This window comes from Alligator mississippiensis, chromosome 4, assembly GCF_030867095.1.
Source record: "Alligator mississippiensis isolate rAllMis1 chromosome 4, rAllMis1, whole genome shotgun sequence".
In the NCBI taxonomy this organism is placed as follows: domain Eukaryota; kingdom Metazoa; phylum Chordata; order Crocodylia; family Alligatoridae; genus Alligator; species Alligator mississippiensis.
This window is the reverse complement of record NC_081827.1, coordinates 244977859-244995190: the sequence shown is the minus strand read 5'-3', so window position 1 is coordinate 244995190 and position 17332 is coordinate 244977859. Positions and strand designations below refer to the sequence as shown.

The following is a 17332-nucleotide window of genomic DNA, read 5'->3' as shown; positions in this document are numbered from 1 at the left end:
GGAACCAGCCAACCGGAGACAGTTCCCCTGCTCACAGCCCCAAGACACTTTCAGACAACGTTCCCAAGCCCAAAGCCTGCTCTATAGGTTTCATTCAGAGTCATGCACCACTGGTTGTTTCAGGCTGTACTGAAGCTGACTCCTTCTCTCTGTCCCCCCTCCAGCCCCCGTCCTCGTCCCCAGGCCCCTCCGCTCAGAGTGTCCCAGTTCCTGAGCAGCATTGCCTTCACCTTGGCTTTGGGCAGAAGTGTGTGTCGAAATGACTGTAGCTGAAGGGTGGTAGCTGCAACAAGGCTTGACCCAATCTCTAGTGCTCTTATGCTAGCCCTGCAGTAATCTTCCCCTTGCTTGTCTATGCATGAAGCTCCACGTGACCTGCTTTGGCCACTACCAGGACTTTGTCCCAGTGGGCTGAACACCCAGGGGAATTTCATGTGCCGGCCTTTCTAAAGTGCATCCCACTGTTCAGATACAGTCTGACCCAATGCTAAGATGAAACTTCTGGCTTCTTCCTCCTTACAACTGCAGGAAGAAAGGAAACTTTATCATCGTTCAGCCTTTTACTGCCAATGAGTTTAACCAACAAGCAGTGCCCATTCATTTATCAAGGAAGACATAGCAACAAGTATAATGCACCCTGGCCACGTGTATAGACAACCCCCACTTAGGGCTCTTAATTGGTTCCTGAAAAAACGAGCGTTAAGCGAAACCAAAAGTTTTTGACGACCCAAGGGGGCGACCACAAGTGTTTTTAGTGACCCAGGATGGCGATCGCAAGCGTTATAGTGAAACTTGCTGAGCGCTAAGTGGAATCGGGTATCAATTATAGCGAACGTTATAGCGAAATAGCACAAAGTGAAACAGCGTTAAATGGGGGTTGCCTGTATACTCACATCACTTGTGTCAGCAGAGTTTAGGCCTAAGCCTTTTAGCAAAAATGGGCAGGCAGGCTTCCACCACCTGATCTGGAGGAGAACTCGGTTAAGGACAAGAAAGTAGCAGGTCGTTATGCATGAAGCAGGCAGTCACTAGAAGAAAACAAACATGTCTATAAAAGAAAGGAACGTTACACGGCAAATACAGTGTGAATGTACAGTGTTACACAAATTATCTTTCCTAATGGACTGTCACCCATAGCACAGAATTGTGTGTGTCTATGCATGTATGTATGCAAACAAGCTCACACAGACACTAGGTACAATGGTATTTCTTAGGACATATTCCTGGTAAGGTCCTCGTCCTGGCAAAATTTGGGTAGTCTGCCATGTTACTGAATGCGTTGAAACTAGTTTTCCCAACTGCTGTTTTCTCAGACCTGCAGGTATCAAAATCCTAGTTCTTTGGTAAGTACCTAATGCCTGAGCCACAACAATATGATTTTCTTATTCCTCATTTAATCTTAGACAACTGAAAATCTGCTAGGAGCAATGCTAGATTTAGCAAGAAAAGAGGAAATGGAGTGGAGAATCACACAAAAGTGGCCACATACAGTGGTTGGAGTGAAAGTGTCTTGGTTCTGGGCAATCATTAGAAGCACTTCTAAGTGACAGGGTTATCCTGTGCCCTTGCCTCTTTCTCACATGAATAGGGGATCCTGTCTGTCAGAGACGTTGAAATTAGAAATAAAGTGTTTCAGTGAGCGCAGTAATCTTTGGTGACCGTGGACGTGTGGTGGATGGAAAGCCGTATTGCAGCTATCTCGTTGTGATGGGTGTTCACCCGGCAGTGACAGATGCTCTGTATACTATAGCAACTGTAGAGATGTCCTTCAAACGCTCATCTATTTATTTTTCCAATAGCAGTTGATGGAATAGCAGTGTCTGGTCTGCAGTGGGATGGCCCATTAATATTGGCCCATGGTAGATAAGGGAAGTGTTCTTGCCTTTTGAAAGAGAAGGCATTTCAGAGCTCATTATGTTTCCAAGTGAGTGAAAAATCAGTGATTTATTGGTGAAAACCCTTGAGGGGATGAAACCACATGAAGCTTCAAAGCAAGGTAAGCAGCCCATTGTGGACTATCTTGCAAATTTAGCAGGATTGATACAAAGCCACATTTTGAGCCTGGGCTTCTGCCCTTGCTGTTAGGGGCAGGAAGGGACCTGCAGCAATTGGAGTCTCTGGAGGATTTCTGGGTAACTCAGGTGGGTGCTCACTATAGGAAGAGGCCTTCTAGTCTTTGACATAGTCCAGTTTACTCTTGCCTTCATCCAACAAATCTGTGTTAGCTGCAGCTGAAGGAGAAGGCAGGATCTGTGTTAACCCAACCCCCTAGGTGATGTATTTCTAGGGGTGATGTTTGCTGAATGCAACTCCACTGCAGTTTTGCATGGGCTGGGCTCAGAGGCTGGAAGGGGCCTGGTGCTCTCTTCCACTCCTGTGCAGCCCGGCAGGGCTACATGTCTGGTCTATAGAAGGGCAAAGGAGACATTTGGATTTTCTGGCTGGAAATGTATTGACCTGGCAGAACAGCGATAGGAAGGGCAGATTCTCCCCAGCTTTCTTCTCACAAATAAGGTACCAGTGAAATGAATGCGGTTTGCATCTCAGCGATTAGAGTCTGTATTATAGTCTTGAAATTACAGAAAAGCACTTTCAGTTGTTTGATTTGCGCAGAGAGAAATGTCTAGGAAGCCGCGTCCAGGACGCCGTCTCTTCTAACGTGCTGTTGTTGTTTCCCTCTGTTTTGCAGGGTCTTTTCGAAACGATGGCTTAAAAGCGGCTGATGTCCTTCCCATCCTGAAGGAGAAAGTGGCCTTTGTGTCAGGTGAGCACATCTTTCATCTGTCTTCCTTTCGGGGATGCAGCGCATCAGGCCAATGAAAAGATGGGGAGCACAGGAGTAGTGCAGATGTCTAGTCTAGTTCTTCACAGTGCTAGACACACGTGAAGGATCAGCTTCTGATTTCTCTTCCTTACGCTGATTAATACTCTATGTCATGAGCAGCCCCGTTGATTTCCATATAATTGCACGTAGAGCAAGACCCTGGCCAGTACAAGTGTATTGAAATCTGCCCCTTTTACTCGCGGCTTGCTGTCAGGGCAAAGCTCCAGTCCACTTCCCTGGTATCTCAGCTTTCTGGGATTTCAGATCCAGCATCCCATTACCTTGTAAATGACTTTATTCCTACATTGCATCAAGCATTATATCCTATAAACTGCGAAGTATTTGGTTTGCAATCCCAGGCAGCCGGCAGCTTGTAGGGAACCTGGTTCATGGTAATGTTGATGCTCCCTGTGCAGAACAACTCTTCCTCAAAGATCCTGGAGGACAGGATGCGCTGATCTGTGGGTTTTTATTCTGAGGAACAAATATCAGTACGCTATGTCTGTGGACATTTGGGGCACTTGAGAAGGCAGATGGGGAATGGTTGGATTCGGGCACTATTGGAGTGGGTTATGACTTGCTGGCTGGAAGTGACGCAACAGGAAAAAATGATGACACTCTTGTGCCAAGTGGACCATATTTCTAAAAGAAAAAGAGACACTTCAGTCGCAGAGTCCCCGGGGTCCTGAAATTATCCCAGTCCTCCAGGCCGTGACTGCTTGCTTCGACCTGTTATGGTCTCAGTCTGAAAAGCTCTTGTCAGGAGCAGCCAAACAACTCCGCTGGTTCCTTGAGAAATCCTCTGCTCCTTGGGTCCCTGTGGTGCCACTTGCTGTAGAGATGAGGGAGACAACAGACAGAAGGGTCATTCTGTACCCAATCTTTCCCCTCCTCAGCCCTCCACCCTGACGTACCAGGGCAGGGGTTTATATTGAGAAGATTGGATCATGGATTTGTGTAATGGTGCTGCCTGACAATTCATGAAAAGTTTTGGCCTTGAATAATGGTGGCTGTGAAATGCACTCGCTGTGTGATGAGTGCAGTTGGTCTAGATGCCACTTGGGCAGTGTAGCAATGACCTGAACAAATATTTTGTCACTGTGAAAGCCCCAAACATTTTGACTTGAATGACAACCTGGGACATTTCAGAGGTTTTCAGAGAATTTCAGCAAACACCATGACATTGAGTGAAAAAACAAGAACATCCTAGCAAGACTGGGACATATGGTTATTTTATCTTACTCTGTCTCTTTCTGAATATCTTAGGATGCCTTGTGCACTTGAATTATTGACTTGAATCTTGTTGTCGGCTTCTCTAAGGAGGTGGAACAAAGCAGTCATCAGTGCACAGCAACTGCAAAGCTCATTGGGATGGGAAGTGTAGTCCTAGAGAGTGTTACACAGGAAAGCATTTATGCAGAGACTATGCTGGAAGTTATCTAGGTCCCTTCTGATAAATCAGGGGTATCAAACTCATCCAGCCCTGCGGGTCTGCAGGCTGAACCCGACCAACTGTGTATGCAGCATTTGCAGTGCTGGGTCCAGGCCACGTGCCACACACAGTGGCCCCCAGGGCTGGCATGAGACACGCACTGCACACTGCGCAGGCTGGACCCAGCACTGCAGGCAGCACAAGGTTTGGTCTAGGTTACTGCATGAGGCCTGTGCCCCAGACTCCCTGCACCATGGGCAGTGTGGGCCCTGTGCCAGGCCCAGGTGCCATGTACACAGCAAACTCCCAGGCTGGTGCGTGCTGCTTGTGGTATGTGGCAATGGGTATGGCACATGGGCTGGACCCAGGACCCCATGTGCTGCCTACAGTGCACAGGCTAGACCAGGAACTGCACATGGCCTGAGGGGTCTGGGGTCCAGGCTACATGTGGTGTCCCATGCGACCCACCTGTAGTGCATGCAGCACATGGGTCCCTGGGTCTAGTCTGTGCATCACACAGCATGCAGGGCAGGGGCCAGCACATAGGATTGCTCCAGCAATCCGCAGACTGAATTGTGTGGCTCTGTAGGTTGGATCTGGCTACAAAAAAAATGTTTGATGCCACGGTGCTAAGTGATTCTGTTCTTTTGGAAACAACCAGAAGGTTACTGGGAAACTTTCAGAATGCTGAATAATGACAAGACCTGTGGGTTTTGGTTTGACTTATGTGTAGCATACATACAAAGTCCTGCACTTAGGGCAGAACAATCCCATGCGCCAGTACAGGCTGGGGACTGACTGGCTGGGCAGCAGCTCTGCAGAAAAGGACCTGGGGATTACAGTGAACAATAAGCTGAAGATGAGTCAACAGTGTACCCTTGTTGCCAAGAAGGCTAACAACACACTGGGCTGCATTAGTAGGAGCATTGCCAACAGATTGAGGGAAGTGATTCTTCCACTCTATTTGGCACTGATGAGACCACATCTGGAGTCCTGTGTCCAGTTTTGGGCCCCCCACTACAGAAAGGATGTGGACAAATTGGAAACAGTTCTGCAGAAGACAATGAAAATAGTTAGGGGGCTGGGACACATGACTTCTGAGGAGAGGCTGTGGGAACTGGGCTTATTTAGTCGGAGCTGGACTGCTCTGTGGTGGCAGATGACAGAAAAAGGAACAATGGGCTCAAGTTGCAGCAAGGGAAGTTTTGGTTAGGTCAGTGGCAACGTGTAAGGGGTACATGTGCACCCCCTGAGAGCACCGGTGCACTCCCTGACTGGCTGCGCTCGCCACTTAGGTGATGGGCAGAGCCAGGAGCACCAGTGCCCCCCCTGCGAGCTCTGGCCAATCGCTGCAGCCCCTCCCAGAAGCAGCTGCACCCAGTCCTGGAAGTGGCTGCAGTGAGTGGTCACAGCCAGAGCCAACCCGAGCCCGGGGCAATTCAGCCCGTGCAGGACCCTGCCCCATCTCTGATCCCATAGGCCCCAGACCTGAAGAAGCTGCAGCTGCCATTGGGGGGTGGTAGCGAGCGGCTGGATGTGGAGCCACCGCTCTGCCTAGCTCTGCACTGCCGCTGCTTTGCCCAGCTCTGCGGGGCCCCCCAAAGCACGGGGCCTGGGGCGATCACCCCGATTCGCCCCCCTCCCCCCAGGGATGGCTCTGGCCGCAGTGATCGGCCATCGCAGGATTGACCACGGGCAGTGAGATCGGCTGTGGGGACTCCCCCTCCCCAGTTGGCAGGATCGGCCATGGGAGGGGCATGTGCCCCCCTGTCTAAAGCAGCAACAGTCATCCATGGGTAAGATATTAGGAAAAGCTTTTTCACAAGGAGGGTAGTAAAGCAGTGGAGCAGGCTACACAGAGAGGTGGAATTTCCATCCTTGGAGCTTTTTAAGACCTGGGTAGACAAAGTCTTGGCTAGGATGGTATAGTTGGGAATTGTCCTGCTTTATGCAGGGGATTGGGCTAGATGACCTCCTGAGGTCTCGTCCAACCTTAATTTTCTATGATTCTAAGCAGAAGAATCCTTGGTTCTGGGGCTTTGGTTCAGTGCTAACTCTGAGATCCTCTTCGCTACCTGTATTTCTTGCTGCTTTGACATTCACTTGGCTTAACCCTGCTTTATCCGTGCTTTGTGAGAGGAGCACTGCCAAATGTCTGCACACTCCTCTTCAGTTTCTCCAGGTGATTCACTATGGACAAGGACACGTGGGAGAGCTCTTCCCTGACAGCCCCACTGCTTTCCAAAGGTTGTCACTGCATGAAATGTGAACTTTCCCAACCCAGAAAGCTATATAGCAACCTTAGGATTTAAACCTCCTATCCACAGTCTCATGGCACAAAGAATAGGGATAATAATTGCCAGCGGCTTTGGAAAATAGAATATATGAGGCTGCAGCCTCTTATCACAATAGCCCCACCTTTATCCCTTAAGCCTGAGTTCAAGCACAGTTTGGTCTCTCCCTGTGTCATTGTAATGAAGCAGACTTAGAAAAAGACCTGAATGCATGAACCAATGGCTGGCATCTTTTAATTGAAATGGAATAATTTGCTAGAATATGACAGGAGCACAAAGGAGAATTTTTTTTGCAAAAGAAAGTAAAAAGAAGAAAATTACTGAATTTCACCAGAATTGTTTCATGCCACTGCTGTTAAATGGGCTCCTCAGGACAGGCGCTACCCATATACTATCATCTGTATTCAAACAAATTGAGTGCAGCTGTTTTGTTCTTTGGTCTGCTTACGTAAATTAGCAAGGCAGAGCGTTATTAGGAGAATATCATCAGGGCTAAGTACAGACAGTCAAAAAGCCCGAGGATGGATCAGTTCATTCTTTGCAGGTTAGTCTAAGCTGTGTAGATAGAACAGATAAGCAAGTGAACGAACATTCGCTTTTGATTCCAGAAATGCAGCTGCATGCCTGCAGAGTGGCCCAGATGCCTCCCTGCTGGAGCAGACAGCTTGGGCCAAGGATAGCCTGCCCACCCTGCGAGGGGTGGGGGGTGTTGTAGGGGAGGTACAAAACATCCTGGGATGCTGGAGGACTGTGAGTTAACTTGAATCTGGAAGGGATCTGGGACAGAAGTTGAATAAACCAATTTAGCCTAAATCAGTTAAGTCTGATACTGCATCCATCCAGGTTTATGTTAAACTAGTTTCAAGCACTTTGAAAGCAATTTATGTGTACTGAACTTGTGTTACAGATTTGAACCGGTTTCTGATCACTTATATCAATTTATGTGTAATTTCTGTCCCTAGCTCAGGTAACACATTTCAACAGAGGATTGTGAAACAGTCCCAGCAAGGCCTAACAGTCGAGCTCAAAAGAGAGCTCAGACGTTCAGAAAGCCCCCTGTCTCTAGGGCGAGGAATGGCAAAGACCCTTGGTGCCTCACCTGTGTTAGTTTCTCTATCGTGGTTCTGGCTTCCTTCCAGCAGCCCAGAGTATGAGCTTGCTCTGTCATGGCCAAACCTTTGTAAACAGCTCTCAAAGGTCCCATTTCAGTACCAGTAACCAGTAAAGCTAACATTTACAAAGTATTGCCATCTGTATCATTGCTGTGCAATTGGTTTCTTAAATGTCCACAGTAAGGCAGACAAAGAAGCCAGGCAGGTTAGTGACTTTGGCCCCAAGCTTGTGGCACATACCCTAATAAAACCTTGGCTTTGCCCAGTCAACATTGTGTTGTTACCAGTAACAGCTTTAGGAAAGGTCTGACAAGTTTGGAGCAGGTTTTAAGCCAGGGATTGGTTTTTATTTTGCAAGGACATGAACACAGGAAAAAAAAAGATATAAAAGAGGGATGCAGGATTATTATTTTTTCAATGAGGGGTGATGAACACAGCATTTTGGAGGATGTGGTTACAGCTGTTCATGAGAAATCCAGATGGCCCATTTGATGACTGAATTTAAGGTGTTCTGTTCATCTACTTGATTGTATTAAATAGAAAATTTAACCTGTACAAATGTTAGGACGTGTGTACTCATTCAGGAGACTCCTGGGAGGTAGAGAGCCCAGTTCACATGGCTTCTGTGCCTTTTTCCTCCCCTCTTTGGCTCCAGCGCTCTCCCTTACCGAGGCAGAGGTTCCCTAAGGCTAGGGACAGACACTACACATAAACTGGTTTAAGTGATCAGAAACTGGTTTAAACCTTTAACAGAACATAAGTTCAGTGCACATATACCATTTCAAAATGGCTGAAACTGGTTTAAGATAAACCTGGTTGAATGTAGTATCAGACTTCACTGATTTGTGTCAAACCTCTCTCCAAGGGTCAGAAAACATTTCTTCTCCTTCCAATGCACCTCCAAAATCTGACCACCATTAGGCTGTGAACACTTTGTTACATGATTAACTCTCGGCATAGCCCAAGAATTACTCAATAAGGAAAAAATTAAAATATTTATTCTTACTTAGTGTCATACCTAAGACATTTTGATCCAGAAGTTTTCACAAAGACTTCCAGTCTCTGAAGGAATATCCAGTCTAAGAAAACTGCAACATCCGGGTTTTGACATTTTCATATAGGTAGCATCTGTTTCTGTGGCAAGGCAAGGATCAAAGGAGCTGGCTGGCCAGATTTCTGGGAGGATGGCTGAGCATAAGGCAACCCATGGGCACAGGAAGAATAGTTGAGTTATTTTGTGTTGCTGTAATGTTTATTGTAAACAGCCTAGATTGAACCAATGAAAAGTAAAAATAAAGGGGTGTTTTTATTTTATTTTGTTTTTTACTGACAATGTAGAAGCGAAGGACGTGGGTCAAAAAACAGCCAGCCAGTTCTAGTCTAGTTATCTGTAATTATACATAAAACCTGCCACCTGAAGGGTCTAAATTGACTTGTAAGTCTGAGGGCTTGGACACGGAGAGAGCTTTACAGGAAATGAAGACATTTGGTGTAAATAGACCAGGTGAAAGGGCAGCCTGGCAATTTAAGCTGTACTAAATTTAGGACTGGCAGGATGAGTCAAAGTGGAAACCCTTAACTGTTGTTTAGTGTCTGAGGCCATTGTTGAGTCTAGGAAAAGCGTGCTCCAAGGTAAACAGGATTATCGTGGAAGATGTGAGATTCCCTGAAAATTTCAGTGACACCACAAGGTGCAATCCCATTCTGCAGCTCGTGTGAGCACGTACTGATGACAAAGTTTCTCTTTCAGTGTACTCAGTGTATATGCAGCATGTTCACACTTAGCTTACTTACATTGGTTTCTATATTGCTTTAAGTTACACTGGTGTCTACGGCAGACAGATGACCAGGGCATAGCTGCCTGCAGCAGGCTCTATTGAAGCAATTCACTGCTAGGGGACAGAGGACACACCAGTAGCCTGTTTCCGTTAAGCAGGTGACTTCCCTGCGAAGAAATGATCTTGATCTGCAGGCAGACAACACTCTTGGGGCAGAAGCGATATCTTTTATTAGGCCAACTAAATAGCAAAAAAATGTCTTTCTTTGCAAGCTTTCGTGCCCAAATGCCCTTCCTCCAGCAGAGGAGAACTCAAAGCCTGTAAAAGTTCTCCCAGGTAGAAATAAAACTTCATCTTGCACAGGGGAGGTAAAAGATGGTGGGGTTCCCCTGTGTATAACAGTCCATTTTAAAAAAGGATGCTCTGTGAGCATGCAAAGCAGGCACGGACAATAGGTTGAAGCAGTCTTGTTACCTGATGGTGTCTGACTGCAGGCAGAGTGTTGAATTTTGCTTCTGTCTTGTTCAGCTGTGAAGTTTTCATTTCAAAACAGCTAATTACAATATCTTCCATGTTTCAGGGATATTGGTTTAGTGCATATGGTCTAAAAGATCTGCGGCACACCTGTGATTTAAAGCACACAGGTGTGTACTTGCTCCTGACTTTCCAACAGGCTGTCTGCCATGTGTCCCCTGCACATTTATACCAGCGTAAAAGATTACAATGGCGTAAATGTATTGTGTGTCAGCATCCTGCACGATTCATGCATTAAGAATTGTTGCAATTCATTGTTCTGTCTCCTGTGGATGCAATGAAGAATTGATTGCCGTCCTTTTTATAATGCCACTTTTGTATATGAAGACTGCCGTCAAATTCCCCCCTCCGTCTTCTCTTCTACAAACTAAATCACTCCAGTCTTCCAACCTTTCCTCTTATGTCACGTTTTCTAGACCTCTAATTGCTTTTGTTGCTCATTTAGAATTTTCTGCTATGCTTTTCCAGGGTTTTCTTTGAAGGAAAAAGGGAAGGTTTCAGACTGTGAAATCACCAGGGCTTTTGATTGCGTCTGAGCCTGTAAATTAACTTGCTGTGGAAGCTCTCTGGGTCTGTAGAGCTGCTTGCACTTGGAATCGCAGGCTGAAAGAGAAATTAAAGCTCTCTCCGGGGATATCTGGCTTCCTTTGCAGGTTGTGGTTGCTCGCAAATGGAACGTTAGCAGGGTGCGGAGTCAGTGGCCATATTTCTTTCCATATGTTTTAACAATAGCTATGGTTTAAATCAAACAATTTTAGCGAGACTTGCTACTATCTGCCAGCGCTCACTGTCCTGGCTCTGACACGCTAGCAGCCTGCCAAGAAAGATCCACCTGCCTCCCTTCTGAGCAGTGCGAGACCTCTTTTATGTGCTGCCTTAATTGGCTTGTTTCAGGTTAATGAGGCCACCTGTGCTGACGAGCTCAGCTCCAGACAAAATGAAGAGGGCAAGCACCGCTCTCTCCCAAACTCTGCTCTTTGGGGCTTATAAAGCCGTGCTAGGATCTGACCCAGGACTGAGGACAACCCCCTTTGATTCAGTGACTGGCATCTAGGACAACCTTTGTGTTCTGATGAGTGCTGCGCCACCCAAAATCAATCAGCCAAATATACCCGTTTCATTAACTGCTGCAATTTTAATTAGATCAGCGTAACAACAGCAAGGAAAACAAAGTAAGGGTGAAACCGAGAATTGAGTTTGTACAGCAAAGGGACCCTTGTACATGAGCTATAGACAGGGCCTCAAAAACTACTCTGGCTGCAAAGTGGCTGCCAGGCTTTTGAACGATCATAAATGACGGCATTTTCTGCAGGTTGAAGGTACAGAAACCAGCCGCACGGTCCCCAGGGTGCTGAACACTGAAGTATACTTCAGTAAACACCCATCCCTTCTTTAGTTATGCTGACATTGGGAATGTCTCTTGATATAGAAACTAGGGTTACCATATGTCTGGATTTTCCTGGACATGTCCTCTTTTTTGGCCCTGTGTCCTCCGTCCTGGTGGGGGTTTTTTTACAATGCAAGCAAACGTCTGGGTTTTCGCTTTGCTTGAGGCTGGGGGCAGTGGGGAAGCCAATTGGCTGTTGGGAGATCACGTGGTCTCCGTGCGGGCCCTGGCAGCTGCTGTATCGCGTGTGGGCGCGCGAGGAAGCTGCTTGGGAAACTGGGCTAGGAGGAAGCAGGGGCTGTGGGTCAGAAGTGCGGGCACCGGTAAGGCTGGAGGGCGGGGGATTGCGGGTCGGGAGTGAGGGGCACCAGTGGGGAGCAGGGAGCGGCGTGTCGGGAGTGAGGAGCACCAGCCAGTAGATCTGGCGGGTGGGAAAGGGGCTGTGGGTTGGGAATGAGGGGCACTGGCAGGGCTGGGGGGGGTGGCAGGGGCATATCACTACCTCCCCCCAGTTATATGCCCCCATGTCTTCTCTTTTGAAATTAGAAATATAGTAACCCTAATTAGAAACTGAGGCTGTGGGGACTTCTGTCCAAGAAGAACTCCCACCATAAAGCTCTGAGAGGTCCACTGCTCAGCCTTTTGCCAGGCTTTCTTATTGCTTGATATAAGGTTTAGTTGTGCCAGTGTTATCATATACTCACTCCATATCCCAGAAGTGACCCTATTAGACAGTGGCGCTCCTGTAGACACAGTATTGTGAGGGCATCCGGGTGTATCACTGAAACAAACTTCTTAAAACCAAGCTATACTTACTGATGCTGTCTGAGATGGAGCGGGGTTAGGTGGATCCCGAAATTTGAAGACCAAGGAGGCAAATTCAGTTTTTCATTTGAGACAGCCCTAAGATTGCAACCGGAAGGTTTGGTGATGGTGCAGATTATTCTAATATTCCCGTTTTTTGCTCCTTCACTTGTGTCTTGTTTGTGGGATTTGAAGTCTCTGAAGGGTTCCTCACCGCCAAGAAATTCATATAAGTGGGAAAGTGTCTGTATGATCAGAACGGATGAGTTTTAACTAACCAGAAGCACTGAGGGCTAAAATTGAATGTACTGTTCATGCCAGGGCTGTTGGCCATTTTCCTTGTCAGACATGTTGATTAGTTAAAGTGTCTTTTTTTTGCAGTGATGTATCAGTTTTGAAGAAATTCCCATCAGGAGATTTCCATTACCTCAAGGGTTGCATTTCTCTTTAAGGCTAGGAAGACGGACCCCCATAATAGACGATATTTAACACCAGCAGGCCTAACTCTCTGGGCTTTCACTTATCTGCGGGGTCTCCAATATGGCATCAATTGGGCATAGTTTGCATGCTGTGGGTGTGGAAATTTCTGTGTAGCCAGTCAAATTGGAACAATTAATTATGTTTTTCATGTTTTCTGATGAGCACCAGGGGACCCCGCTGCTTATTTGTGTTGGGCTTAAATCAGAGAGGCAGATCGAATAAAGAGAGGTGGTCAGCTTGGCATTAGCTGCCCTGAAGCTGTGCCTACCCGTTCTGTCTGTATAGGTTTTTGACGGAGCAGTCCTCTACACCGTTCCCTAGTTTCTTCCACAAGTGCATTTGGCAACATGGTTAACATCTGTCACGTGGCACTTGTTCTCTCATCCTTCCCCAGGGCAGACACCGGTGGGGTGTCTTGATTTTTTTTCTTTATAGTTGGTTTTATTCTTGGAGAATAAATAAATATATATATATCACCTTAGATGGAGGGGCCACGTCAGAGCAATGCACCTTCCCTTAGGTACAGAAAGAGGTGAAGTTTACACAGGTATAAATAACACCCAGGCTAAAGACAGTAAAGAGTGAGGCCCTGTGTTCACACCTGGGGCTCCCTTGATATAGAAGAGCAGAAAGGCAGCTCTTGAGGGCGTTTATTCCCCCACTTCCGGGTATCTCCCCCCAAAAGTTCAGTCTTCCACAAACAGGCTTTTCTCTTATTGTAGAGTCCCGCAGCACCACTAGCATCATCTCATCTGGGACCATGGCAGGAGAGTTTTTCTGCAGGAGGGCAGATGACAGGGGTGTATTTGTTCATTGAGATTTAAATATGCACACACAAAAGACTGCTGATCCTGGACAGAAGGTGGCTTATTTGCCGCCTATCACAGTAAAATTATAACAGTTGCATATTCCTTCCCTGTAGGCATAACCATCAATCAACAAATACCTATTGCAAGCCAAATCAAAATCTCCCCATCTGTCCCAAATGCCTGCTTCCCCTGATGGGATCTGAAGCATACCTGGAAGGTCAGATGTGGAAAAACTAGCATAAGCCAGTTGAAATTGGTTGTCATATTATGCAGATGCTCATGTTAAGCAACACTGATAACATTCAGATGCTGAAACAGGCTCCGAGAGACTCCTTGGCTCTGAGTGATGGCTGAATGACATCTTAGTTGGGGACTGGGGCACAGCATTGAGAACATCTTGCCAACCGCTGCTATGTGCTACATCAAGGGAAGTCCAAGTGTGAACATAGACCTTGTACCTCAGTGGTCTTCACCTCTGTGAAATGGGTGCAAAAATTCCACAATTTTGGTTGGATATAGGGACCTTATAGTGGTGAAAGAGAGAGAAGCAATGGAGACCCAGGCCCTTATTGATTACATTTTAGCTTTGTTAGGTTGTCGGCTTGGGCTCAATCCTCCTTACAATTGTACTCGTGCATTCCCATTGGAAATCACTCAGTAGAATGACTCTGCACCAAGAAATAATCTTATATAAGACAAAATTTTAAGAGTGAATTAATGATCTGGGAGGATAGACAAGGCTTTATGTAGGACTAGGTGAAGCATTAGGTCTGGCAGAAATCAGGCCAGGGAAAACAAAAGGAATATTACTTTCTTTGAGACTCTGGATATAAATCCATTGCTATTCTGCAGTCTGCTGATTGCATTTCGGAAGCCTGAACATATTGTTTCTCATTATGTAGAAGTGTGGGAGCTCATTTGAGCTTGTTCTGTCGTCCAGTTCTGCACAGGTCTTCATTACCATTCATCTTTTATGATGAACTGGAAGTAAAATCCCTCCTGAAGAACAGTTCATCTTTTCTGGAAAGTTGCTTATGGCGCTATCTCTGCAGCATTGAGATTTATCTTCTCAGGGCCCAAGATATCTTGGTGAGCCAGCATAAGCTTGTGAACTGAGCTATAGACATCTGAATAGAGGCCAGGAACTCCTGTGTGCCTACTCTGCCTTTGCTATTGAACTGTTTTGTGGCCTTAGATATAGCCACTGCACAGCCCTTACTGACACTGAAAAGCATTTACTTATGAAAGTAAACCCACAATCCCAGGTATCAGGAAGGTGGGGCAGCAATACAGGAGTCTTTGAGCAGAACACAGTTGGCGAGAGGGCTCAGATAGACAGATGTAGAGCTGAACTTTGCAGATGCGGCATGCTAGATAGAATGGTGGTTAGCCATACTAGTCTGAAGTCAGGAAGAAGGTAGGGCAGGGTGGGATCTTGGGGTGACTATACATGTGCACTGGGGCAGTGGTTTAGTTAAAGTGCCCCTGCCACCATTTTGAAATGCAGGACACTGAATACACCAAACACTGCAGCACACTGGCTCTGATTCAAATGCTCCAGCAAACTTGATTCATCGAGTCTGCTCCAATGCGTTCTAATTGGAACACATCAGAGCATGTGTAAAAGTGCCCTTAGAGACCAACTGACACACTTAGAGAGATCTTGGCTTTTGTAGGCACCAACCTACTTCATCAGATGCTAAAGAGGAAGGCTGGACCTCTGTGAACCAATTAATTTGAAGGGTGCCACCCTGCTCTATCTTCAACATGACAGATGGAAATGACTCTACCTTTTCAACTGGGAGTGTTTGTTGAATAAAACAGACATCAAATGCAGTCGCAAATAAATTAGATCCCACAAAACTTGAATTCTAGATTTGTGTCTGTTGTTTCCCAGGGAGCACACCCCACGCAATGGCTTGAATTGGGGTAGCAGATGCCCATTTCATTCTTGCACTACTTGAGTTGCCTATCATCTTATCTCACTTCCTTCCTACCCTCATTGGCCAATCAGAGCCAGTGGCGGCACACTTCAAAAGTGCTGCTATCTGAGACTGGGGCGTGGAAACCCTTAGCTCACGTGGTTGCTCTGCTGGCCACCATAAGCCGGCACAGCAGCAGAAGCTACAGCCAGAGCCCTTCGCAGAAGAGTTATCTACCTAGTATCCCCTGCTGCCAGGGACAAGAAATAGTTGTCCAGGAAGAGAAACAATTCAGGGTCTTGTTACATGGTAATTTTGAGTGGTTCCCGGAGCTTTTAACCCCATGTTAAACACGTGTTATGTGGCTCAACATTTTGCTACTCCAGGGCGGGATTATCTCTAATCCACACTACAAAGCTCCTGTTCCATTAAGATGTGGCTGCTCCCCACCGATGTGCCATCCAACCTGAAATCCTCCAGTATCCCAGGATCTCTCACACCCCCACCCATAGAGCAGGGGTAGAAGTCTGTCCTTGGCTCACCAGCCCTGTAGTGGCAACTCACAGCTCCAGCTCCTAGTCCTGCCCCTGCTCCCCAGGCCTCTAGTGACAAGTCACAGCTGTGCACGTGGAGGACAGAGAAGGTGTCTAGGTTAAGGGTGCGACTGCCCCAAACTCCAAGCTAGCACTAACACCGATAGACATTGGTGCAGCTCACAGTGCCAGGTGTCACAAGGCTCCGAGGAAAGGAGCGATTCAGCCCCAAATTAACATGCCCTGCCCGACTTGTACACAGATGATAGTGCATAGGGGTCTAGGCAACTTGGACATCTTGCAAGGGACCAGAAAACTTCATAGCACCCAGTGCTTGAAGCCCGGATTTTCAGTACTTGTAAATGTGATCCCTAGCATGGGGGCCAGAGACTCCCACCGGTGGCATTCACTCCTGGGTAGAAACGGGTTGTCTTGCACCATTGTCATCCATTGTCGAATGCCACCAGGCAGGTCTGTTTTGTTTGGCTTTCTAATAGTGGAGACTCCTTGTTGAAATACCTGTCATAAGGGCATCTGCTTGTCACTGTAGTGTCTGAACCTCGTGGCGGGAGGTGGAGCTTGAAGGAATAGCTTGCCCATTATTTTTTTTATTTGACCCATGCCCTGCCTGGTACTCTGTGTAGCACAGAGAGGCATCTAGTATTGGAATAGGGTGCTGCAAGCAAATTTGTCATGACACGATTAGCTTGGATTTGATGGAAAAGGAGGAAGCCGAGATTAGCAGACAGCAGTGGTGTACTTCTGTCCTCAAGAACAGAAGCTGACTTTTAGCATCAGCTTCTGCATGGGGGAGGTGAGAGGGCCAGGAAAGAGGATGGTGCAGTTACTAAGGGTGTGGTAAGGGGTAAACCATTGGATTTCGCAGTAGGTATGCGAAAGAAAGGGCACATATATTGTGAAATGTTTGTTTTCAAGCCCCTCTGCACCCACTCATCTTCCTCTCCTATTCTTTTTTCCCCAGAGTGCTAATAACCATAGGCCATCTGTTTATCTCTCTAAATCAATACAAACCCTATAAACCCCATCTTGAAAAATAATTTGGAAATATCAAGCTTTGGTTTTAGCATTTAATAAATGTAATTAGCAAGCATAATGACATGTTTGATTACTGCCTCTCATACCTCTGAGCTTAGTGCGATGCAGGTGTTGAGGCATATTGACAAGAGCAATCAAGACTCTGTACTCACCCTTGCATTTTGTTACTTCAAAATGATCTCTTGTGTGGATCAAGGAGAATCCACTGTGCATAGGAAACAGCAGCCAAGTAAAAACTGGCTTTCTGCCAGATTTTTTCTGTAGGTGAGTAGTTTTTATGCAGACAGGACTTCTGTACTACATTTAGTTATGGCCTTTTAGCCGCCCATGAAAACAATCATGAGTTCACACAATACAGTGTTGGTTC

At 46.6% G+C, this 17332-nt stretch overlaps 1 protein-coding gene across 6 annotated transcripts in view; it reads left to right on the top strand.

Annotated features, from left to right (window-relative positions):
* Positions 1 to 17332, top strand: part of KALRN (kalirin RhoGEF kinase) — a 759663-nt gene that overhangs the window by 230248 nt on the left and 512083 nt on the right. For all 6 annotated transcript variants that reach the window (XM_059727473.1, XM_059727469.1, XM_059727471.1 and 3 more), the window contains exon 2: positions 2690 to 2764. In XM_059727473.1, coding sequence (XP_059583456.1) covers positions 2690 to 2764 — 75 coding nt within the window. The remainder of the gene's footprint in view (positions 1 to 2689; positions 2765 to 17332) is intronic.